At 40.8% G+C, this 25,533-nt stretch overlaps 2 protein-coding genes across 3 annotated transcripts in view; one reads left to right on the top strand and one right to left on the bottom strand.

Annotated features, from left to right (window-relative positions):
- The first annotated feature begins 935 nt into the window (after nt 1-935).
- On the top strand, nt 936-9,852 carry ANKRD1 (ankyrin repeat domain 1). 2 transcript variants are annotated; one of them, XM_047761653.1, is made up of 9 exons: nt 936-1,197; nt 1,859-2,038; nt 2,920-3,057; nt 3,180-3,287; nt 4,336-4,434; nt 5,942-6,040; nt 6,146-6,244; nt 6,382-6,480; nt 8,995-9,852. In XM_047761653.1, the coding sequence occupies exons 1-9, from the start codon at nt 1,171-1,173 to the stop codon at nt 9,103-9,105; spliced, it is 960 nt and encodes a 319-aa protein (XP_047617609.1). In that variant the 5' UTR covers nt 936-1,170; the 3' UTR covers nt 9,106-9,852. The 2 variants fall into 2 exon arrangements, 1 of the variants encoding a protein (XP_047617609.1); XR_007132324.1 differs by having other exon boundaries at nt 1,090-1,197; nt 5,942-6,480; nt 8,995-9,083.
- A 7,697-nt stretch (nt 9,853-17,549) lies between these two features.
- RPP30 (ribonuclease P/MRP subunit p30) overlaps nt 17,550-25,533 on the bottom strand; it is a 29,607-nt gene continuing 21,623 nt past the window's right edge. The window contains exons 7-11 of the mRNA XM_047760172.1: nt 24,233-24,349; nt 23,611-23,640; nt 23,169-23,206; nt 22,704-22,783; nt 17,550-18,080 (exon numbers count right to left, since the gene is read on the bottom strand). Coding sequence (XP_047616128.1) covers nt 17,971-18,080; nt 22,704-22,783; nt 23,169-23,206; nt 23,611-23,640; nt 24,233-24,349 — 375 coding nt within the window. The 3' untranslated portion in view covers nt 17,550-17,970. The remainder of the gene's footprint in view (nt 18,081-22,703; nt 22,784-23,168; nt 23,207-23,610; nt 23,641-24,232; nt 24,350-25,533) is intronic.

The raw sequence follows: 25,533 nt of genomic DNA, 5'->3' as shown, positions 1-25,533 counted from the left end.
GGTGGTTTAAATGGCTATGGAGATAATAATCCCAGTATCTCCTTGAACTGTAAAGAGACCTAAATATTTTTACATAATTTAACACCTCAGAGATGAGAAAACAGAAGCGGATTTTCACCGCACCTCAAAGCAAAGCTCTCAGCTCCTATGCAACCTGTCTCAAACCCTGATGCATCAGAATTGCTGAGTGCTTTGAAAAAAATACAGATTCCTAGGAACTCACCATAAAGCGACTCAGAATGTCCCACAGTGGGGTCCAGGGATGTGTCTTTTTGACAAGCTCCGACAGGTGAGTCTTTTATCCACAGCACCCGAGAACGCTGGCTCTCTGATCGAATCAAGGTCGTACCATAACTACATAGCTTGTCTCACACAACCTATCTCAAGACATTTCAGAAACTTTTTGAGTACTACTTGCTCCAGTAAGTATGCTGTTTTAGAAGGCAGAAAGCATGTCATGTGCTAATTACGGCCAGTGACACCATAAAACAGAAGTGCATTACTGAATGCTTTCAATTTCTTATAATGATGGTAGGTGGCATGTCATGGGGCCTTTTTAGCCCCAGACATCAGTCCAGAGAATTCCAAACAGATATAGACAAGGGCCATTAGGACCCAGATCCTTTCCTCTTGGGCTGTTTGCCCACGGGAATAGGATGTCCTAAAGCAACACTTCCCCCAAGTGACGTGTTGATAAGTCTGGTTATCAGAAAGATATTATTGGGGGTGTGATACACGGGGCATTTACATTTTCCTGATAGGCTTGGTCATATGAAAGCTGACAAAGAAGGAAAAGGAGCAGCGGTGTGGTGCAATGTCAACAGACAGCTGTCCCCTGGCTTCCCGATAAATAGGATGACTTGCATTGCTGAGCGGTGCGGTCACTGCCAAAGGAATGGCCCTCTCACATTTCTTCCTGATTCACATATTCAGTGGGGTTACTTGCCCTCCCCTCCCTCTCCTGCTTCCCAGACACTGAGTCTGGAATGAGAATTCACCTGCCTCTGAGTTGGCCACGGGAGGGGGCGGGCTGTTACTTGGGTTCCCAGGTTGGAAGATTATCTCACCCGGCCCTAGCTATATAAACTGACCGCAGTGGAGGGGCTCCCAAGGGCCGACTCCAGGGTTCATCCCCCAGAAGAAAACCATACAGACGAACTTCAGGTCAACATGATGGTTCTGAAAGTAGAAGAGCTGGTATGTAAGGCATTATTTTACACAGTGGAAAACAGGGCAGCCTTGATTTTTATTTGAAAATTGAAGTGCCCTTTTCTTTCAGGCATAATGCACAGGTACTCTGAATGTGTCATATATAGAAAATGGTTGGTTTATATGGTGAAATAAGTGAAACCGGAAAAGATGGAGTTGCCAGGAATGAATTCTCTACCTACTTCCTATTTATTGTCTTCTTCGGTTTTCTTACTAAAGTGTGGAATCACATATAGTTATCCAAAATGCCTTAGGGGAGAAGTTCTATTGCAAGAATATATATCTGGAAGCTACTACTCAAGGCAAGGGATCATCAAAAGTACCTAAAATGAAAGAATTTTAAATAATCTCAGGGTGGGGGGAGGTTGTTATGATTTTGTTAGGAAAAAATGTGATTAAGTGGATTAAAAGTAGATTTAAATACATCAACCTAACCTAAACCTTGATTTAGCCAAGACAGGAGGACAAGCATCTGAAGATAATCCCGGAACACTGAAGCAAGCATCGCGGCCTGCCATCTGAGAGTGTGGGGCATGGAGGCCACTGTCAGCAGAGAGGGAGGCCCGGGGGCTCTTGCCGCATCCTCTGTGGAGAACGACCCCAGGACAGGCCCTGCTACTTCTGACCCTGCTGTCTCCTTCCCTTGCAGGTTACAGGGAAGAAGAACGGCAGTGGGGATGCTGGGGAGTTCCTTCCTGAGGATTTCAGAGATGGAGAGTATGAAGCTGCTGTCACTTTAGAGAAGCAAGAGGACCTGAAAACCCTTCCGGCCCACTTTGTGAACCTGGGGGAACAACAGTGGAAAATTGAGAAAGAGCGAGAGGCCGAGGTAAGGACCGTCCATGAAATTCACCAGAGGGAGCTTGGAGGTGGAGGTGCCAGGCAGGAAGGAGAGGAGAGAGACAAAATGAATGCAACCATTCCAATGACATTTCTTTACCAAATTTGAACCCATCAAGAGGCAACTTCAATGGGAGAAGCTGTAGGAAATAATTCTTTGGCAAGACTATGACCTCTGGATTCAGAACCAATCACTGAATGTCCTATAACCATGTTCTGACTGACAGACTCAGAAAGAGAAACGTGTCCAGTGAATTTCTGATGTCATATACTGCCAAGTTAATCCCAAGCAAGGGAGCCTCCTTTTTCTCACTGATGTGGTTGGTGGTCATTGTGATCACTCTTTGACTGTGGCCTCTTTCTGTGCTGACAAATGTATTGCTGGGTGAACTTTCATTACTTACTAACCACAGATGAAACATGCATTAGTGAGCTGTAGTTCCTGGGACAAGACCGTCTGTTTCATGAGCTCTGCTTAGTGGGGCACCTGAGAGACACTGGCATTGACATTTTAGAGCTTAAAACTTACCACTGGAGTCTTCTGAGTTAAAAGAAAAATCATGAGCATTATAGAAATAATTACAAAATCATCACTTAGAGACTAGATCCTATCTCTAATGAAAAGTTCATGCTTCAAGCATCGAGATGTGAAGATGAAGGCAATTAGCTGAAAAATTAGACCTCAAAATACCTGAATAAGAAATCACTAAATTGAAGTCAAAGACTTACTTTTAATTTTTTTTTTACTTCTTATTTTTCTGCTCACACCGTTCACATACCTAGCTTGGATCTTAAAGATTTTGTTTAGACACAAGCAGAATGCTTGTCAGTAGAACTCACTGTATTCTGAAACATGGATTTCTTTTTTAGCTCAAGAAGAAGAAACTAGAACAAAGATCAAAGCTTGAAAATTTAGAAGACCTTGAAATAATCATTCAACTGAAGAAAAGGAAAAAATACAGGAAAACGAAAGTTCCAGTTGTGAAGGAACCTGAACCTGAAGTCATTGTAAGGGTTGTCTGGTTTTGCAATATTACGCCTCGGTGTTATGCTAAGAGGAATGTCTGTTGGGGGGTTTGACTGAATGTTGGAAGCTCATGGTAACCCTCACCCTGTGTTTCTGGCTTTAGACAGAACCTGTGGATGTGCCTAGGTTTCTGAAAGCTGCCCTGGAGAATAAACTGCCAGTGGTAGAAAAATTCTTGTCAGACAAGAACAATCCAGATGTCTGTGATGAGGTAAGGCTTCTACAAAGCACTGCAAAATCCAGCTCATTAATTTTGTGCTTCTTATGCTTTCTTGCAGCCTTGCTAATCTGGTGCCAAAAAATCAATCCACCTGAAACAGTCTCCCCAGCTGTTGCCACATATGCCAGTAGCATTAACAGGAGAGTGCAGTGGTCCAAAAAGAGAAAATGCTGGATTAGCGCTATGGACTGCATTATTTTTTGCACTCTCATATACTTCTGACTGATTTTTCAGTTTATCTTTAATTGCTAGATCTTTGGGATAGACGTTTAATAAGGCAGGACTATTGAGTCCCCATTAGAGACATATATTATTAGAATTATCTTTGGACTCAAATACATCATCAGCTCTACACAGGGAATCCACAGACTGAAGTTTAAGTGCTGGCTCTAACACTATTTGCCTATTCGATTTTTAGCAGCCAATGTGCATCTTCTAGACCTCAGTTTCCTTATCTGAAAATAGAGGGCACTGGAGTGAAATAATGCCTCAAGGTGTTCCAGCACACACAGTCTATTAATTCATTTATATGAAGCAGATTTACCAGAAATTACTAATCCTTTTTGTATCCTTTCCCCCATGAATTGAAATGGGGGATCATTTCTGAAGTTGAACTAAAAATGTCTCATATTTTTGTGAAAATGAATTGAATACTTTTTGATATCCAACCCAGCAACAGTCCCAGATGGAAGAAAACTGCCTGAACTGCATGGCAAATACCACACAAATCATGAAAGCACAAAAATACAAGAAAGGGAAATGTCAGCATTTAGGTAGTTTTGAAATTTTTAAGTTTACATGCCTTGATGTAGACCTCTAAGCACTTAGAAATGTATATTGCAGGAAACTCAAATGTTGGTTGCAGAAAAATTGTCCTAGTCGACAATTTTAGTAAACCTGACATTTCTCATTCATAAAGAAGCACTCAAGTTTCTATCAACTAGGTCACCAGGAGTCCCCAGCCTCATACTTCTTTGAAAGGATATATGCTCATTTTTATATGCATTGCTCTCTCTCTTTGAAATCTCTATTCTGACAGTATAAGCGGACAGCTCTTCATAGAGCATGCTTAGAAGGACATTTGGCAATTGTGGAGAAGTTAATAGAAGCTGGAGCCCAGATTGAATTCCGTGATATGGTAAATATATTTCTTTGTTTGGAAATGAGCCAAAATAAGTCACCTATGGCAAGGCTTGAGAAAACCTACAATGAAAATCGGGGCTGACTGGATTGAAAATTGATCTGAGAGAACTAGGCAAAAGCTCATTTCTCCATACAATGGGAAGTTGGGAGGTGGGATTAGGTCTCATGGAAAGTATTTTCCATACATACTGAAAAGGAGAGGAGTGTTCTGGGGGAAGGAAGGAAGTGAAATGGTTGGACAGGATTCAATATCCTATCAAAGACTTGTGTCATGATTGAGTCAGTAGCCTTACTGAGAAGTAATACAGTCCACACATGCCTTTCGGCATCCCTGTGCTTCCATCATATGTGGCAGACTGCTCCTGGGCTCTTGGCTGCTGGCAACATCTCAGAATTCTCTAGCTGCACCCTTTATGTGATAGATGCCAATTGCCATCAGTCAGATTTGGGGCAAGACTGCATACAAAATGAACTGCAGCTATGGAAAGTAGTTGCTATTCAGACCTCAATAATTCAACCACTGTGATTTCTACACAGACCAGTATACGGTATATTTTATGAACTGAAGACTGAACTGGGAAAATGCTTTATTTATTTAAATATAGCTCAATTCAACTTTATAGCAAAGAGGAAAATGGACTGGAAAAGTCCAAAGGTGGACTTTTCAAATTTGGCCAAAGCTGAACCCCAAAGACATACACACAGAAAAGCAAAAAACAAAACATAAAGTTTACATGGAAAGACACATAAATTCTTGAGTATGGGATTTGAGGGCCAGGGACATACCAAAAGGAGTTCCTATGAGTAAGAGCAGTGACCACAAGTAATGGTGGCCAAGGGACAGAGGTGTACTAGCACAAATGACAGCAGAGAACCAGCAAGAGACACAGGAATATGTGTCAGATCCATATAAGTATCTTTTGGAAGGGACTACTTTTATTCTGCCAGAATTTTTAAGTATATTTGTCTAGAACTTTTGAATGTATCTGGCAAAAAGCAGTTAAAAGTTCTACGCAGATGTGGGCTTCACTATCTCTTCTGCTACTTACTAGCTGTGTTTCTTTGGGCAAGAGACTTGAATTTTGGAGCCTTGTTTTTCTCATCTGCAAAATGAGCACAGTGACACCCACTTCATGAAGTTTGAGAATATCAACGCATCTGCAGCGTGTGGCACTATGTGGGCATATTTTGCAATAAATTGTAGCTCTTATTCTCTTTTTAAAAGATTTATTAGGTTTAAGAGCCTCTAATGATGCAAACATGCACACAGATACACACATAGGCACGCACACTTAATTCACATTCACACGCCTAAACGTTCAGCCAAAACATGGCAAGAGCCTTCAACTACAATAGTTAGAACTGGTAACCTAGACGAGGGGAGCCTAGTGTCACCACAGATGCCCAGGGCAAACCTGGTGCTCCTGGGCCTTAGAAACCTAGGACAACTCCTCTGACCAGGCTCCTTCCACGGATTCACGTCCTTTTACTTTCCGGTACAGCTTGAATCCACCGCCATCCACTGGGCCAGCCGTGGAGGAAACCTGGATGTCTTAAAACTGTTGCTGAACAAAGGAGCAAAAATCAGTGCTCGGGATAAGGTATTTCTCCTCCTGCCCCCTTCCTTCTCCTCCTCCCTGCCCCTTCGCGCATGCCTTGGGGTCTGGGCTGGCCTCTGGGGCTCAGCAGGCTCTTCTACTTCACAGTTGCTCAGCACAGCGCTGCACGTGGCGGTGAGGACCGGCCACTACGAGTGTGCAGAGCATCTCATTGCCTGTGAGGCAGACCTCAACGCCAAGGACCGAGTGAGTAGCTTGGTGTCCTTGGGCCTCCTGAAGCTCCACTCCCCATTTATGTGGAATCCCTGCCCCAGCCGGGCCCCCCTGCAGGTCCCACTTGCTGGCCTCAGGCCCACGTTAGCCCCTTCACTCTGCTTGTCTAGGAAGGAGATACCCCCCTGCATGATGCCGTGAGGCTGAACCGGTACAAGATGATCAGACTCCTGATTACGTATGGCGCCGACCTCAATGTCAAGAACTGTGTAAGTGCTCAAGCAAGGGGCCCTTCTTGCCGGCTTTCTAATGAACAGGCATGGCTCATATACTTGAAAATAGTCTTCTAACAGTATTTCAGGGGTCTTTTGATGGTTTAAGTGCCCCTGTTCATTCCTACGAGGGCACTGCTGACATTGGCAAGGACTCAGGTCACCTGTTCAGAGCTGGGGGGAGAAGCCACAGTGACTCCTATGACTTCAGTGCCTAAAACAGTGTCTAGTAATTCTTTTAAAATTTGTCCTTGAAAATATAAGGTGGCTGAATAGCCCACCTTTCACAAACACAAGCACAATCTGCCTTGGCCATCCCTGGCTGAGCCAGGCCTGAGGTAGTCAGGAATAAAGACACCCACCATTCCCGAAGTGGTCAAAAATTCCACAGTGGTCAGTGCAGCCAAGAGCTAAGGAATGCAAACGAATCAACATCTAATCTGAGTAATTCTAAGCAGTGTTTCCATCCTTACAATAGCATGACATGCTACCACTTTCTTCCAGGGGCAGCCATGCTTTGCCTATATTTTTGAGATAATTTCGATTCACTCTCCACTTTGGTTTATCTGTACATCCCTCAAAATAATTTCCTATATTTAGGTCCTGAAAATGCTTGAATAAGTCCCCTCTACAAGTACATATTAATTTAGCTTCATCTGTAAGCCAGGGAATGTAACCAAATTTTCCTCATGGTCCCAATTCCCATTCAAGCATCATCTGAGCTTCAAAAATATCATTGGGAGGAATGAGTGTAAAGTACTGAAGAAGTAATTTGAAAGAAGCTTTTGGAGAATCAATTTACAAAGATGGAAAAAAAAATCCCAGTTATCTTACACTGTGAATAATTTCTTACTCATTGTATTACTATTAGAGTGAAAGGAATACTTTATCATCAAAAAAAAATCTGGTGACAGGAACAAAAAAATAAATTCAATAAATAAGAGACTGCTTGTGGTGGGGAAGTGTAAACAGTAGGGTCCCTTCATCTTTGATTTATTAAGAGCATTAGGATTGCTCTTAATCAATAATTTAAACAAATTATCAGAAAGACTAGAGTCAATGAAATTCCCAAAGTTGCAGGAAAAAAATGTGATTTTTTTTTCCCCCAGGCAGTGAGACACTACCCATAGAGATAAACAGTGTATAGATTTGGGGAGACTGTGTAAGCAGTCAGGGAGCCAAGAGATAAATTGCAATACAGAGGAGTTCAAGGGATTCATGGAAGAATAGCCTGAAATATACAAGCAGGGCTCATGGCTCTGAATTATCAGGAAGACCTTAGCATAAAGGCTCTGGTACTATTAATGTCATTGACCCAATGGATGGATGTTCCCCCAAAAGACCACTAAGCTATTGGACACCATCTTGGAGGGAACTGGGAACAAGACATTATCCTATCATTGCCTAAAACTCTGTGTTCATGTCTGCTGGTGAGTGTTCCTGAAGGAAGATGCTACAAGGTGAGAAGGTCCAAAATGAAGGGTGCAGGGCCACTAACTCAGATCCACACAGGGGCCAGGCAGATGCGTAACTGACTGAAATGGTGGCTGTGGGGTCTGAGCACATAACTTAAAGGTGGTGGCCCTTTCCCAACCCAGCCCATGGTTCTCTGTGGAACCATGGGTTTGTTTCCAAATCTTCTGCTTTTTTCACAGAGATCACAAATTCAGTTGGGAAATCTCTTAATCTCCAACTGTTGCCAATTAATCCCAACATTAAAAAAAATATCTAAACCAGGTATTGGGGCTGATGTGCATCTTAAAGCTGCCAGTCTGGAATCTCTGGGATAAAGAGAGACTTCTGAATTAATAGAGATGGAAAATTTTAAGACTTCCCATATTCAAAGATAAGAATTGAGAGGTGACATAGTTTTAATTTTTGTAAATATCCTGATATATGCATAAAGTAAAAAAAAATTGGGGTCTCAAAATTTATTTAGTCATACATCATTAGTATCATCTCCAGGAAAAAGAAATTTCCTGGGCAAGCCAAAGGTAACTTCTGAGCAAGCTGTTAAAACCCTACCCCTGGAGCGGTACTGAGTACTGAAGCAGCTCATTTAGCACCAGTTTTTATCAATGAGGAATTCATTTTCCAAATTGTCAGGAACTGGTTCCTGACCAAGGAAGGAGGCCATACCCTCCCCATGCCCATTCTGCAGGATCCTGGAGATGCATGAGGCAGTTTTCGAATTTCAAAATGACTTGGCTTACTCTTGCCATTTAGTGTCTAGGGACTAGGGATTGCTACCAATATGTGAGATAGTCTCAGAGGGAAAAAAAAAAAAATGCTAATCTGAAATGCCAAACGCATTTCCTTGAGAAACAGTGAGGACTGGTTTGAATGTAAACTAAAAACCATTCAGAGTGGGAAGCATTAAAACACTTCAATAACATACACCTATCCATTACCTCATTAAATACACACACACACACACACACACACATTCAAGAGACGAATTTATAGACATTCCCCGTCCGGAAGTCAAATTTCCTCCTCTATTCTGATCAGGCTGGGAAGACCCCGATGGATCTGGTGCTGAACTGGCAGAATGGAACCAAAGCAATATTTGACAGCCTCAAAGAGAACTCCTACAAAGCCTCTCGCATAGCAACTTTCTGAGAAAAAAGACAGACTCTTCCACAGGCTGCTCTTCACCAGCATTTTGAAGTTGCCGCCCCAAAGAGCAAACCCTCCTGAAATCCAGCTTCTGTTTATCAACCTGTTGTAAAGCTGCACCTAATGATGTTTTGAGAAAGCACAGGAACATAGGTATCTCCCTTAGTGAAACTCACTCTATGTATTTGTATTTACTCCTGTTTATTTATTTATTTACTGTGATACTGCCCATACCCAGCTCCTTCATGACCGTCCCTCTAGTGAACAAGCTTTGTATGTAACATGTCAGAGCCTTCCAGTAGGTAGCTCTTAAAACCCTGTTGACCAGCAGTGCGTCACTGCCTACTTCTGTGTCACCTTGCTTATCTAAGATGTTGCACGGTGTTTTTGAAAGACAGAGGGGATGACTGCTGCCCTCTTTTCTCCCGAATTTTTAATGCTGGAGTTTGAGGCCATGGAAGGCCTGCAGTGACAGAAAAGGAAATGGGATGAAAGTGACTCTGTGAGAAGGACAAGCAAACCATTTGATACCTGGGCCTGGTATTTCTTACCAAGTCACACGCAGCGCATACCAAGGTGTGGAGAACGTCAAGAGTGTAAGTGGAGCGCAGTGGAAGGGGCAGGCCACTGGGCCGTGCCGAACTGAATGTGTGCAAAAAAGACAAAAGTGACTGTGAACTGTAAATGTGTAAATGTATATTATGTTGTATGGATATTTTATATTCATAATAAAAGCAAATTATAAACCTCTTTACTTCTTTTAGTGGGAAAGAAACAGGCAAAAAGCCCATTTAGATGGGCTTTTCCTAGTTTGTCATTAGGAATGTCCTGTAGAAGAGCCCTGCTCAGTATTTAACGCGTACACAGCCACCTGAGGATCTTGTTAAAATGCAGATTCTGATTCCTCCAGTGCGGGTGGGGCCTGAGATCCTGCATTTCTGACAAGCCCCCAGGCAATGCAGCGTTGGTGGAATACCACAGATAACAGTGAGCAGCAAGGCTGTGAAAACCCTGCAAAGGAGTATGGGCCCCAGTGATGGGAAGAAAGAGACCCCTGGTGGGGAAAATGATTACTGCATGTTAAGGTGCTCCTTAAAACATTCCCATCAGGGTTTAACTAATCTGAGGATAAACAACTGTGGACACCAGCTGGTAGTGTCACAGGCCACCCATAAGAAAACAGACTTTGCCAGTGACTGTTGACCTCCAAGGGGAGCTATTTTGTTGCCATGTGCTGGGATAGGTGCTAAGACCTGTGATGAGAAAACCAGACTGTCCCTGCCCTGCCTTCTTGGAATAGATGAATATTAAAGAAATAATCACAGAAATAAATATGTGGTAACAATCTCTGTTAAGGACAATGAAGTAAAGAGTACAAAGTCCTGGAGTTCCCTCTGTGGTGCAGTGGGTTTAGGATCCAGCATTGCTGCAGCTGTGGTACAGGTTGCAACTGTGGCTTGGATTTGACCCCTGGCCTAAAAAACTTCCATATGTTGCTGGTGCAGGCAAAAAAAAAAAAAGTGCTGAGAGTCTAAGCTGTAGAGGCCCATAGTTTGATGCGGAAGTGATTTCTACAAAGTCTTCTTTGAGGTGGGGAACTTTCAGGGGAGTGTAAAGAAGATTAAAGTGGGTATTCAAGCAGTGTTCTAGGCAGCAGAGGGAATACAGAAAAAGGCAAGGTTAGGGGAAAAGTTTACCACTTAAGGAAATGTATGAAGGCCAATGAAAGCCAATGTGAAACATTGGCACTGGAATATTCATAACATCTTAGCTATGCCTCTGACCCTCTGAGATGGTGTATAGGCACAATCTATAACCAGAGGGTCTTCCAGTTAGCTGGTCATGGACTTGAGAGGATGGCTCGAAATATTCTGAACCTTTCCTACCTAGTCTCCAAACAAACCTTACAGTCCAGCTCCCAGGAGTGCTGGGAGCTTCATACTCCCTACCTTGGTGTCCTCTTGGGTCCTGGCTCTAACCCATCAGATCCTTATGGCTCAGGGTCCTTCCATTTCTTCCTAGCAGAGATTTCTCCCATAGCAAAACTTGAATTTGTTATTACGTGGCCAAGTTTTTGCTTTATGTCTTCCTCAAGTCCCCTTATGTCTTCCTCAAGTCCCCTTCCCCACAAGAGCTGGAAGGTAGAGGAGAGAAGAAAGTAAGGGGTTAAACACTTTTGTGTTGCCACATAAGAAAATTTGCATTAGTACACTGGAACAGGGCTTGAGAATAAACATGAAATAAGTCACATTATAACAAGACCAACTCAGTGACTTTTGCCAATGGAAAAGATAAACACTTCAGGCAAAATCTTCAAGTTTCTTTTACATAGGTGGTCAACTTTTATAAGCTCCTTGTCTTCCCACCTAAGCCAGCTCTTTGCCCACAATTTGTCTTTTGTATTCTTTTATCAGTGAAGGGAACCTCCACTGGCCAGCCAGGAGAGACTCTTAGAAGTTGCTCTTGACTTTCCCTCTGCCTCACCCCTCTTTCAAATCAGCCACCTAAGATTCTTACCAAGCATACTACCTAAGGAGCTCTGGCGTCTGTCTACCTCCTTTCATCCTAGGGGCCACTCCCCTAGTTCAGATCATCATGACATCTCCCAGATGACTCAAATAGCCAGCCTCAGATACCTTCCCTCCAGGCTGTCCTTCCAGTTGTAGCCAGAATGATTTTTCTAAGATGCAAATCTGGTTAAGTCTTTTGCTTCAAAATTTTTGCAATGGTTCCCGATTTCCCTCAGGAAGAAAAAAAATTAAAAAAACCCCTCCACCCCTGACCTTAACGTTTTCTAAAATTCTTGAAGTCTGGCTGCTATTAACTCTTTATTCTCATCTATTTCTCTTTACTTTTCTAGCTAAACACTAAATTTCTACTCCACTGACTTTTCAGTTCCTTAAGAAATCCAGGCACTAGCTTTTGTTCTCACAAACTGTGCTAGCTCCTTGAAAGGCTCTTCTTCCCAGCCCAGCCCACCCTGCTGCATAAATTCTCCTCATTCCTCCCCTTCCAGGTAGCTAGATGTCCTGCAGGAAGTCATCCTTGACCCTCAGACTTGTTAGTCTCAAGCATGTTTCTGTTGCACTTCTTTTCTCCACGTCATAACATCTAACATCCTGTCGTTATGTCCCAAATGAAAAAATTTCCTCTCCCCTTGAACAAGTAATTCATGCTCATTAGGAATTAAGCCAAGTATGAATAAGGAAGAAGCAAATGTCACCAATAATCCTAATTTCAAGACACTTGCTCTCATTATTTGTATGCACATTGTATATGGGCACTTTACATTTAGTTTTGTAAATTGGTTTTCAATTGAACAACTTATTCTAGACATCTTTATAAATGGTGGTCCTATGTTTCAATGCACGATAATCAATTAACTCATCCTACCATTACTGGGCATTTAGGTTGTTTCTATTTTTCCATTTGAGACATTGTTGCAAGGAACATTCTTATCCATCCATCCTTTACACCTAACCAGTTATTGCTGAAGAAATACATTTATAGAAATACCTGTAAGGTTGACATCAAACTACCCCTTCCACAATATGCTGCTTTTCCCTACAGTCATAAAAATACTCATTTTATAAATCTTTTATTTTCTCAACCCTATCAGCAGAATATTTTTGATGATTTTCCTCTGATTACTAAAAAAGTTCAGCATCTTCAGGTTTACTGAGCATTTTTCTGGGTCAGTCTTCTTTGGTCAATTTTCTATTAAGTCAGGTTCCCTGGAAGCGGTACTTGAAATAAGGATTGGTGTATAAGTGATTTCGTGAGAGCGCTCTGTAGAGGATGGAAGGAAACAGAAGAGGGGAGGACAGAAAAGTGGCAAAGACATGGCTTCCGAAATCTCTCCCAAACCTAATCCTATGGGGAGTTCAGGAGCACAAACTGCATCGCAGAGGCCAGAAGGCTGGCTATTATGCTCTGAATCAGGCATTCACCATGGGCCAACCTCCACGAGTGGAGTAATACATCCCCCGGCAGGGTGATGTCTATCAGCCCAGGAAAAGCCTCCTGCGGAGGGTGAGGATAAACCACTGGTACCCCACATCTGCAGCAGCTGAGGGAGGGGGACACCAGCTTGGTAAAACGCATCTGGATGAACACAGCAGTATTTGTCACGTTGAATATTTATTTTTTAAAAAACCAATTTCTTCTTTAAAAAAGCTAAGAATGCTGAATCTCTCTGGAATGTGCATTGTAAATGTAGCTTCCTAGCTGTTTGTACTTTCCAAACACTATATTTTTATACAGACAAATTGATCAAGCTTTTATGTTTTCTAGCTTTGATGACCACATTTAGGTCTTTTCCATTCCAAGCTTTTTTTTTCTTTCTTTCTTTTTTTTTTTAATGAGCTTTTTCTCTAGGATATTACACTTTAAAAATCTTAAATCTTTAATCCACTTGAATTTACTATGGTTGTTTCTTGGGTATGAGGCAGGGATTAGACTTGCTTTTTTTCCCCTAAATGACAGAATAATAGCTGATACTTATTAGGTACATCCTATATAACAAGTCCTGCTGAGCTTTCTATAAATTTTATCTACTCAACCCTCACAATAATGCCATAGGGAGAGCATGAAGGAAGGGAGGCACAGAGTGGCTACATCGTTTGTGCAAGGCCACAGATAGTAAGTACTAGCAGGTTTGGATTTTAACACAGACACTGTGTCAGTTAACCACTTAATGTGCTCTAAGTGGTTCCAACACCACTTAGTGAACAACCCATTACTTCTTCTTGTAACCGGACTGGTGGATCTGGACTCCTGACTCTCACTCATCTACATGGACTTCTGCACCAATTATATGCTTTATTACTAGAGCTCTGCTGTACTCTGCAGTGCTCACGAGTACAAGGCCCTCCCATTGTTTTTTGACAAAAATTTCCTAGCAATTTCTTTTTTCAAAATATCAAGCCTAAAAAGGAAACATATACATAAGAAAACAAAAATATACAGACGCTTTGTTTTGGATTTTGTTAAATTCATAGATTAATTTGGGGGAGAATTTGATGTACAGTGTCTCCTTACCCAGGGAAATAGAATGTCTCCCACCATGTATTCCAATCTTCCTTAATTTCCCATATCATTTTTTCTTTTTTCTTTTTTTGGTTGTTTTAGAGTTGCACCCGTGGCACATGGAAATTCCTGGGCCAGGAATTGAATCTGAGCCACAGCTCTGCCAATGCTAGATCCTTTAACTCACTGTACCAAGCTGGGGATCGAATCCGCACATCCGCAGCTACCTGAGCTGCTGCAGTCGGATTCTTAACCCACTGTGCCACATCGGGAATTCCATGGCCATCTCTTAAAATGGTATTTTATAACAAGTTACTGTTAAGTAAGACAAATGGCTTCTGTGTATTCATTTTGTAATGGACCACCTTGTTGAACTTTTACTAAAGATACTGCCATCTTGTTGCTACTAAACCAGTAGTGGTTCATGTTCTAACAAAAGCAAACTTAAGAAGAAAGCCTGCTTGCTGCTCTTCATTGGTGACCAGCCACATACCCTCCTGTCTTGAGTAACAGGATAAACACCTATTCATAAACAGAAAGCAGGCACAACTGCAAATACATAACAAATGTACATAAGCTAGGAAGCACCATATTTCTAATTCTTACCCAGTTGCTTTTCTTGAGTTTTCAAGACTCACATCTACCATAACTTTACTTCCTTCCTAATATAACATAAAAGTGCTCAATATCATTTCTGGTGCAATTGGGGCTAATCAGTTGGCTGGAAAAGTAGATTAAGGAGGGCATCAAAAAAGTTGAACATACAACCCATTAAACACTTTAAGTTTAAAATATATAATTGTACACTCACGTGCTGATCTTTAAAGAAAGGCCAAAGCCTATTCTTAGGAGTATGGCTCCAATGACTGGAGATCTACATTCTTTCCTGAGTTCCAGTCTCTTTAAAGAAGAAAGAAAAGTGGTATCGCATTTAGTTTTGATTTGTGTAATTTGTGATGTTGAACATCTTTTCACGTGCCTGTTGGCCATCTGTACATCTTCTCTAGAAAAAATGTCTATTTGGATATTTTGCCTATTTTTTAATTAGGTTGTTTGGTTTTTTCTTGTTGAATGAGTTCTTTATACATCATATCAGATATATGACTTAAAAAATATTTTTTCCCCATTCAGTAGGCTGTCTCTTCATTTTGTTGGTGGTTTCTTTTGGTGTGTAGCTTTTTAGTTTTGCTTTTGTTTCCCTTGCTTGAGGAGACATGTGCAGAAAGATATTGCTAATACCTATGCTATGCCCATTAGCCTATTAGAAAAAAGGCAATAAAAAATGCTATAGCAAGGATGTGGAGAAAAGGGAACTCTCATACCCTACTGGAGGGAATGTAAATTGGTAGTCATTAGGGAAAACACTACGGAGATTCCTCAAAAAATTAAGACTAGAACTAGCAAGATCCAGCTATTCCACTTGAGACTTTATCAAAAAAATATAAAAACATGAACTTGTAAATAAATATACACTCCTATGTTCACTGCAGCATTATTTATAATAGTCAAGCTATGGAAACAATCCAAAAATGCCCACTGACAAATGAATGGTTAAGGATGTGGTGCGTATATATATGAAATGTATAATATATAAAAATACATAAAATGGAATACTACTCAGCCATAAAATAAGTTGAACATTTGCCATTTATGACATCAAGGCTGGACCTTGAGGGTATTATCCTAAGTGAAATAAGTCAAGGAGAGAAAGATATATACTACACGATTTCACTCTTATACGGAATTAAAAAAAAAAAAGTACTAAATGAAACAAAAACAAACTCAGATAAAGAGTAGTTACTACTAGAGGGAAAGAGGGGACGGGGCGGGGGGAGAGCAAAATGGGTAAGGGGGTAAACTGTTTGGTGATGGATGGAAACTGACCTTTTGGTGGCATGCTGTAGTGTACACAGAAGTTAAATATAAAGCTGTACACATAAAACTTAATGTTATAAACAATATTACCTCAATTTAAAAAAAATAGAAAGAGAACTTAAAATTGGTAAAGCAATGCAAGTGCAGAATTTCTAGTGACTCACCTCCAAATCTAGCTGTCTTACTCACATTGATTTTGACAGTTCTTTTTAATGACTCATCTTTTTCAAACTTTTGGGAAACAACAGTTTTCCTGGGAATTCTTTTTTCCCCTCCTGATTCATCAGTTTTCACAATTTTAAATTAACTTACACAATTTTATAATGCTAAATACAATGGCATAAACAGACTTGTGAATAAACACACACCTAACTTGCGAATCCATGCGGGGTGAGGGCAGAGGCAAGCTGGCACTCCAGGAAGTGGCAGGCTCTGGGTGTAGGGGTTCAGCAGTGGTAGCCATCAGTTTTACAGAGGGAGGCGAGTACGTTAATCCATCAAACTGCTTAAGCGCAAGTAAAAAATGCTTTATTTTTAGAACCATTATACCGAACATATACAATATATAAATACAAACACACATATACACGTATGTGTAAAATATTCTCCCCCTTGTATTTTGTCAAGGGATTTTACTGTTGTTTATTTTTTAAATCAGGAGTATATTTAAAATTTTATAAAATATCTTACTGGCATCTATTAAGACGATTCTGATTTTTCCCATACGACCTATTAATATGATGAAGTACAGTACATTAAGAGGAACTGAAATACCCTTACATTCCTAGAATAAATCTCATCTGGTTATGGTGTACTGTTTTATTTATTTTATTTCTCCTTTTTTGGCTGCACTCTCTCGGCATGTGGAAGTTCCAAGACAGTGAATGAAGTTGAACTGTGTCAGCAACCTATGCCTCAGCTGCGGCAACATGGAATCCTTAACCCACTGCGCTGGGCCAAGGATTGAACCAACAGTGCCACGGAGACAAGCTGGATCATTAACCCACTGCACCAGAGTAGGAACTCCCATTAAATGAATTCTCTTAACTGATATTTTATTTAAGCATCTAAATTCATCACTGAGTTTGGTGGAAAGCTTTCTCTTTTTAAAACTATCTTTTCTCTGACTTTCAGAACAGCAGTGTTCTTTTTCCCCATTTAAACAATTTTCTTAATATAAATATAGAATAAATGCAGATAGTTGCAAAAAAAAGCAAATTTACATACGATTCTATTTAATATGATGATCTTGCTGTTAAAAAAAATTATTTCCAAATTTGGTTGAGTCCAGTGCTTTGAGATTTTTAATACGACAATTAGAAAAATGAACACAAGGTTTTCAGGGGCCTCCAGCTCAGAGGAATCCTATTTCAAGGGCATCATGGAGGTAAGAAGAAGCAAAGGAAAAGGCCAAGTGTGATTTTATGTGCACCTTCTCTTTCCTTCCACAGGTTTTATAGTGATTCCTTTTAGAAGGAATTTTGCCTTGACGAATACTATTAAAGAGTGGCTTAAAACAAGAATAAATCAAGTAAAAGCCAACCCCTTAATACAAGTTTTAATAGTCCTCAAAATAACCACTTGGACAGTAAAATTAAAATAAGCCATGTTTATCAAGCTGAAAACCATGAATTTTTAAATGAACAAGAAACATTTTTAAAGAGTCTCGTGAAATACTGAAACATCTTATTCATTATACCTGCCATTTATCACTTAACACAAAAGATAAACTAGTCTTTGTTTTTCTTCTAAAATACATTTAAAGGGGATGGTCTTTTTCTTTTTTCCCTCAGTGCTTCACTAAATTTTGTTATTTCAATGGCTTGAATATAAGACTGTTTTTACAGACTACTGATATCTAGCTCTAAGTGAAAACAGTGCATCATACGAAGGTTTCGTTTCTGTTGTGGCTGATGGACCATCAAAGGGAAGAAGGGAGTGCTGACAGAGACTGGGGGACTCTTCTCAGTCCTCACACTTGGCTTTCTTGCAGGCTGGAAGAGACTCATCATCTGTTTCTGATGACCGAGGCTTCTTCACCGTGGAAATAATTCCAAAAGCAGTTTTTCTAGTTTCTGTAAGATAAACGGGGAAAGCACAGTGCTTAGAGTTAAGACATGAGTAAATAAGAGGTGGTTTAACAAGCATCCCATGTTACTGTGAGTTAAAGCATAAGTAAATGATAAAGCCATAACGAACTGCTATGAGTGCTAGTGCCATTTTTTGTTATTACCTTTTCCCCCTCAGCTTCTACAAATTATCGGTGTATTATTAACATCTAATTCATTCCAAAGGGAATACCTCTAGGGTAAAACTATAGGGCAGGTTACCTTTAATAGTCTGTCCATGGCATCTTATGTAGCCAGAACCCAAGTTTCAGAGTGTGGTGTAGCACGTGCTGAAGTGTGGCAGAAAGATGGATGAATCAAGACAGCTAGGGAGGAGTTCCTGTTGCAGCTCAGTGGTAATGAACCTGACTAGCATTCATGAGGATGCGGGTTTGATCCCTGGCCTCAGTCAGTGGGTTAAGGATCTGGCGTTGCCGTGAGCTGTGGTGTAGGTCATAGACACGGCTCAGATCCGGCATTGCTGTGGCTGTGGCTGGCAGCTATAGCTCCGATTGGACCCCTAGCCTGGGAACCTCCATAAGCTGAGGGTACGGCCCTAAAAAGACAAAAGGACAAAAAAAAAAAAAAAAAGACAGCTAGGGAGTTCCTGCCATGGCTCAGTGGTAATGAATCTGACTAGTATCCATGAGGATGCGGGTTCAATCCCTAGCCTTGCTCAGCGGGTTAAGGATCCGGCTTTGTGTGAGCTGTGGTATAGGTTGCAGATGTGGCTTGGATCCTGCATTGCTATGGCTAAGGCATAGGCTGGTAGCTACAGCTCTGATATGACCCTTAGCCTGGGAACTTCCATATGTGCAAGTGTGGCCCTAAAAAAGACAAAAAAAAGACAGGGCAACTGTCAACTGCACCACTCCCGAGTGGTGTGTGCTCATTTCATTTCACAGTGCGGATGTACCTGTGTCCCTCACCAGGTCAGGAGTACACCTCTGAAGAACCAGTCATACCATATGTGCAACACCCAGCAATGCCTGGTTATTTAACAGGTGTTTAAGAGATACTTGTTGAGTGAGTGAAGAATATCAAACTCACATGGTTACTAATCTCATATATTAGTGGAAATGGACAAAGAAAAACGGGAATTATGAAATGCTTAGGACAGGTTGGCAGCAGAGTTGAACGTAAATTTAGCTGACTTCTGCTAAAAATGTACTAAGAGGCCAGGCACTGTATCATCTATGGAGGATCTTAAGACACCTAACACAGCGCTTCTTCCTATTCCACACTGAGACAGCACACCAGGGCAAATATAACAGGAGTGGAGGCACCTTGGGAGCAGCCCAAGAAAAGGCAAAAAGACCAAAAAAAAAAAAGAAAGAAACTGGGAAGGACTGGGGAGGAGAGACCCTTTAGCTACCCAGGAGACAATCAAAAGGACCTGATGAACATAAGTTTAGTTAAGAATCATTTATTTCCTGTGATAAAAGTAAAGTCAATTTTATTTATTTATTTTCTTTTTAGGGCTACACACACGGCTTATGGAGGTTCCTAGGCTAGAGGTCTAATCAAAGCTACAGCTGCCAGCCTACGCCAGAGCCACAGTGACGCCAGATCCCAGCCTCATCTTTGACCCACACCACAGCTCACGGAAATGCCGGATCCTTAACCCACTGAGCAAGGTCAGGGATTGAACCTGAAACCTCATGGTTCCTAGTTGGATTAGTTTCTGCTGTGCCATGATGGGAACTCCAGTAAAGTCAATTCTAAAGAGTTAAACATTGGAATTCCTGTCGTGGTTCAGTGGAAATGAATCTGACTAGCATCCATGAAGGACGCAGGTTCAATCCCTGGCCTCACTCAATGGGTTAAGATCCGCAGTTGGCATGAGCTATGGTGTAGGTTGCAGACACAGCTCAGATCCTATGTGGCTATGGCTGTGGCTTAGGCCATAAATTACAGCTCCGATTCTATCCCTAGCCTGGGAACCTCCATGTGCTGCAGGTGCGGCCCTAAAAAGACAAAAAAATAAAAATAAAAAGTAAAGAGTTAAACATTACCTTCTCAGTTAATAGAATCAATTTACCAAGTCTACTAAATCTTTGCCAGTTATTTAAGAGCATCTTAATTTCTAAAAGGGACAAAACCGCTGTCAAGGTCATTAAAATGCCAACATAATCAGAGAACCTCGAAAAAAAGAGAAATTGCCAATGATTTCCATTTCGCCAAATAAAAAATGTTGCATTTAGAGAAGTTTATTTATATCACTATGATTATGAGTAAAAGTCCAAAAATCAGTAGAATGAATAAATTGCGAAAGCCAACACTCAGTAACAAAACAAAATGCATTAGTTTCAAAATTATTTTAGTTCCATCTCAGAAATGTTCTCTTTTTTAATCACATGAACATTTCCTTCTTAATCTAAGCTGACAGATTATAAACCACTGAAAACCCCGAGTTTTATAGCTATCAGATAAGGTAATTTTTGGACCTTGAACCTCTTTGCTGTCCTTTCCTCATGACCTCCTTAGAATCGCTGTTCAGTGGTTTCTAGAACCCCCAGGACCACTTATTTGTGATTCCCTGTAGCAAGCTCCCAATGTGGAACTGCTGCTACTGTGTGCCCCATCTTCTGTTTTCCAGGAATCTATTCCTGCACTGCTTTCAACAACTGCTCTCAGGATGAGGTTTCCAGACCCTCTGAGAATCTATTAACCATCTTCTGGTAGTGCTTCACTGCAGCGCTGTCCTTAAATGGGGCACTCAGGATGATACAGAGACCAGCTAGGACTTAGCAGTGCAGAGAAAAATAATGAGACCCTGAATTCTCTTGCCTCAGAATCTTGCATTTCCTCTCATGCAACCTTAGGAGGAATTAGCAATCCTGGGAACCCACCACACTACTATGTGACACTGATCCCAGTGTCAACTAAAACCAGGGTATCATTACCCTGCAGATGTGTTATGAATTTAGCAAGGACAGCAGGCATAAGCTAATAAGTAGCATTGTCCTGGGCACACGAGGGTGAATGTTTTTGTTTTGTTTTGTTTTGTTTTGTTTTTTTGACCAGGCAGGACGGCCAAGTGCCTTTTATTTCTGTGCGGGACATGGGAGGGCGGAGGGCAGGGACCGTGCTGAGCTGTGCCAGTGGGCTGCACCCACCAAGGAGCAGCTGTACCTTCACCCTGAGGCTGGGGGGCATTCCGAGCCAGGATGCCTGCCGTCCCTCTCCAGAGGCTCTGCCACCTTGGCTGTGAACCAGGCCCTAGGCCTCCCCGTCACCACCCGCGGGCTCCCTGTAGGTGGAGGCAGGAAGGAGAGCAGGGCCAGGGCTGGACCTAAAGCCCACAAGACTTCTTTTAGTTTGGCTTCTATAATAGCCTAGTTTTACGCAGATTTCTTATGTTAAACAGCTGAGTTGTCTGAAGTCGAGAGCAGAACTTCATATTTTCCCCTACTGCATTTTTAAAATTAGTTTCCCTTTCTTGACTTGGTCTGTTTTGGAACACTAATTGTTATCCAAAATCTTGATGACTCCTTACATGCACTTAAAATAGACAAAAATAATGGCAGAATTACCAGTGTGAACCAACTGTTCCCTAATTTCAAGAAAATCTTGATAAAGTTCTAGTTAATTTGGTCATTTCTAGAATGTATGTAATGGGTTAAGGCAACAATCTCAAACTAAAACTGTTGAATACAAAAGCAAAATCATCTATTTTACGGTTAAGTCAATACAGTAACCAGTTCTCCCAAGTGGAAACCAGATCATTGAAATCCAACACACAAGCCCTCAATCTAACTATTCATACTTAGTCTAGACGTAGCAACCAGTTCTGAAATTTAAAGTTCATCTGGGTGGTACCAAGTAGACTGCTTCCTGACCACTGCTAAAATTACAAAGAGAATGAAGATAAAACAGCAGATCAGAAGTATACGCTTTTTTCTATTAATAAAACCTCATCTTCATTCTCCAAAGTCCTGGCATATCAAAAACTTCTAGTTCAATTTTTATCATCTGATGAATAAGAAATTCAGTGCTTTCAAGCAGTGGAATTCAAGGTGAGGAGGTAGATACATGGTAAATGAAATGTGAGTAAAAAATGTATCATCTGTGCATTCCTGAACACGTATAAACAAAAAATAAGAAAAGAATCACAAGTTGTAATAAATGTGAAAACTTAGGATTTGAGTTTGTTAGCTGGATTTTTAAAAATGTACTTGGTGTTTCTGCGTTCCTCATAAATGGCTTAACAAGTATTTTTAACTTTCCTGTTCTCTAAAACAGTGATCTTCAGCAGGGAAAGATGTCCCTCTGGAGGAGAAAGGGAGATTAGAAGCCCATGAAAATGCAGGTGGGGAAATGCACACGCAGATCCTGAAAGAAGGCAGCCTCATCCAAAACCCTTCTCTGCAAGGCGAACTATATTCGTTCCACAAACTACAGAAAATAAAGCCTGAAGTAAAGGGTGAGAAAGCATTGATGGGTGTGCTTAACCAGGCTGAGAAAAGATGACCCTGAAGGAACTCTGTGGGGGCAAGATGATAAAAGTAGATATGGCCCAGCAGTTTGATAGAGACAACTGGCTCTAAACATGAGCACGAGGCATTTTTCTTGGAAGAACTTGCTCACCTCCATGGAGAAGCACTGCTCGGCAGTTGGTAGACACTGCGGCCTTGGCATCGCTTTCAGACAGCCCGAACAGCAACCCTCTGGTGAGGTTGTTAAGGATTTCAACCCAGAGTCAGCCGAGGACACGAGACTAACAGAAACATAACTGAAAATGCCAACTTGCCTGGTCACACCAAGAGAGAGACACTTTAATTCCATGGTTTTAGTCCAAACAGAATATGCATTTGAGAAGAGACTCATTTAACTCTAAGCTTTTATAGAGTCCTTTCTTCCTTTTTTCTTATTTCATCCTCAATCTGGAAACAAAAGGATGACACCCTCTACAACTTGATGTAACCTGTTTTTGAAGCTATTAACTGACACATTCATATAAAAGATTAAGAAAAAAATTTGTTAAAGAATAACATGCCAAATTCCAAATTTCCTAAAGAAAATTTCAATGACTTCTTACTCAGAAAAGGATACAAGTTTGCCACGTCGTATGGGCCTCTTATTTCTAAAGGCTAAAATAAAATGAACAAAAAATAGATATGAGGGAAGTTATTCATAACATTTCAATGATATCATTTTCAGTAAATAGGATGCTTAAGTATCTAAAAATAAGGATGTCAACTGCATAAATTTAAGTCCTTATAATTCTGATGGGTTTCTTAAGCCTTTGAAAATATAAAAGAACTTTGAAAAGCATTCTGCCACAATTATAAAGGAAAAACTATTTATATAAACAAAACGTGCAGCCCCAAAGGAATGGGGATAAATTTTACTCTTCAGCAATTACAATGAATACATGCAGTTAAAAATGAAAACATCCAATAAATGTTCATTACATTACTATTTTTCTTTCCTAGAAACCTTTTAAAGTTTTATAACTGAAAGGTGAAAACAAAGTACTTAATATCAGACTTACCCTTTCTGCAGCACTAGATACAATTACATTCTACAAAATAGAAAGTAATCAATGTTAATCTCAGATAAATGTGAGAAAAAAATTGAAGAGTCTTATAATACAAATAACCAGCAATCACACTTTAAGACTGAAGGCTCCATAAATACCAACTTCTTCCAAAGAGAAGGTAACTAAGGGGAAAGGATGGAATTCAGGCCTCATGTCAAACTAAAGGCAGCCTATGATAAGAAATAGAAAAGGCCTTCCCAACAGATCTTAAAAAAGACAAATTTGTTTTAAAAAGTAGTTGAAAAGGTCCTATATCCTTCATTCAACTCAGTGATGACAATTATTATTTAGACTACTCTTTCACAGTAGGTAAATGGCAGATTCTTTACTGAAAGATAAAAGCTTTCAACACTCCTTTTCCCCCTCATACTACTCCTCCTCAGAATATTTTTCTTTCCCTTAAAATTGGAAGAACTCACTGAAATGGGAGGATTTATTCCTCTGCCTCAAGAACTTTCTGCTTTAAGGAAAAGGGATCAGCTTGAGAGTCCCAGAAGATTAATAATAATAAATAATAAATAAATAATAATAAACTGCTAGGTTTGAAAAACATTCTAAAATTATGGAACCATACCTTTCCTTTGCAGATCTGCATCAAATTGAGGGCATTGGAAATTGTGTACCTTCTCATTGTGGAGTCTTTGATAGCGGGGCTATAGACAAGTTCAAAGGCCACGCCTCGGTCAATTGCCTTCACAGGAAGTAAAGAAAATAAGCTGTCAAGGCTAATCATACGCTTCCTTTATTTTCACTAAATTTCCCCCATCACCTCCTTCCTCACATGCCCCCACTCTCCGCCTACCTCCTGCATGTCCAGGTACAACTTCTATAAAGGCAGATTTGTGCCCGAACAGTACCATCCATGAGAGAAGAAAACAGATCTGTGTCTCTATTTGATTAACTGAGTTTATCTTAGCTGTGGGGAAGCTGATTTTCTATAAACAGGCATCACAAAGAGGCTAAGGAGAGCAACTTCCCAGTGGGGAGGCAGAGGGGCTGTTACTCCCAGAAGGGAAACCAGAGATGTGCTCCCTACACGCAGGGTAAACAGTTTGCAAACAGTAAACCAAGTAACTTGATCCAAGAATGAAGAGACGAAGAAATTAAAGGAGGAAAAATGTCCAAAGAACAGGGGTGGAAAGCTTCCCAGTTAAATCATTTATTACGCCTAATGCTGAATGAAGAAGCATTAACAGCCATGGTTGAGTGCTATGTGCCAGGCACTGTGCTAACAGAGTCTTCTGTATTTATTTTACCCCTAAATACTTTCATAAGGCATTGTGACAGCAATAACTAACTGCCCAGATATCTCTCCTCCCCCTTTTTCTTTACTCATAGAGCCCCTGATTTTAAGCTGAGCTCACAGATGCCCAGCAAAAAAGATGAAACAGTCTGGGCCCCTGACAATTTTGTTCAGCTTAACATATAAGACCTTTTACGTGAGAAAAAGAAACTTTTTTTTTTTTTGGTCTTTTTAGGGCTGGCCTACACCACAGCCACACCACCACTAGATCCAAGCTGCATCTGCGACCTACACCACAGCTCATGGTAATGCCAGATCCTTAACTCACTGAGCAAGGCCGGGGATCAAACCTGAGTCCTCATGTATACTAGTATGGTTTGTTACTGCTGAGCAGTGACGGTAACTCCAGAAACTTCTTTCTTTACTTAAGGTGTTCTTATTAAGTAGGCATCCATCCACAGGTAAGAAAGCCTGGAAGGGGTGGTGGCAATGGTATTGAAATCCACTATACTACTCAGCTTCCCTGATAAGTGACTCAAATCTTCACCCATTCACAACAGAATGCATGGGAACGATGAGCAAAAGTTCATGTGGTGTCTCTCTTTTAAAGCTTCATTTAGTGGGTGAGATCA

Source organism: Phacochoerus africanus, chromosome 15 (assembly GCF_016906955.1).
Source record: "Phacochoerus africanus isolate WHEZ1 chromosome 15, ROS_Pafr_v1, whole genome shotgun sequence".
Lineage (NCBI taxonomy): Eukaryota > Metazoa > Chordata > Mammalia > Artiodactyla > Suidae > Phacochoerus > Phacochoerus africanus.
The sequence above is the reverse complement of the archived record's forward strand: the minus strand, read 5'-3'. Positions and strand labels throughout refer to the sequence as shown.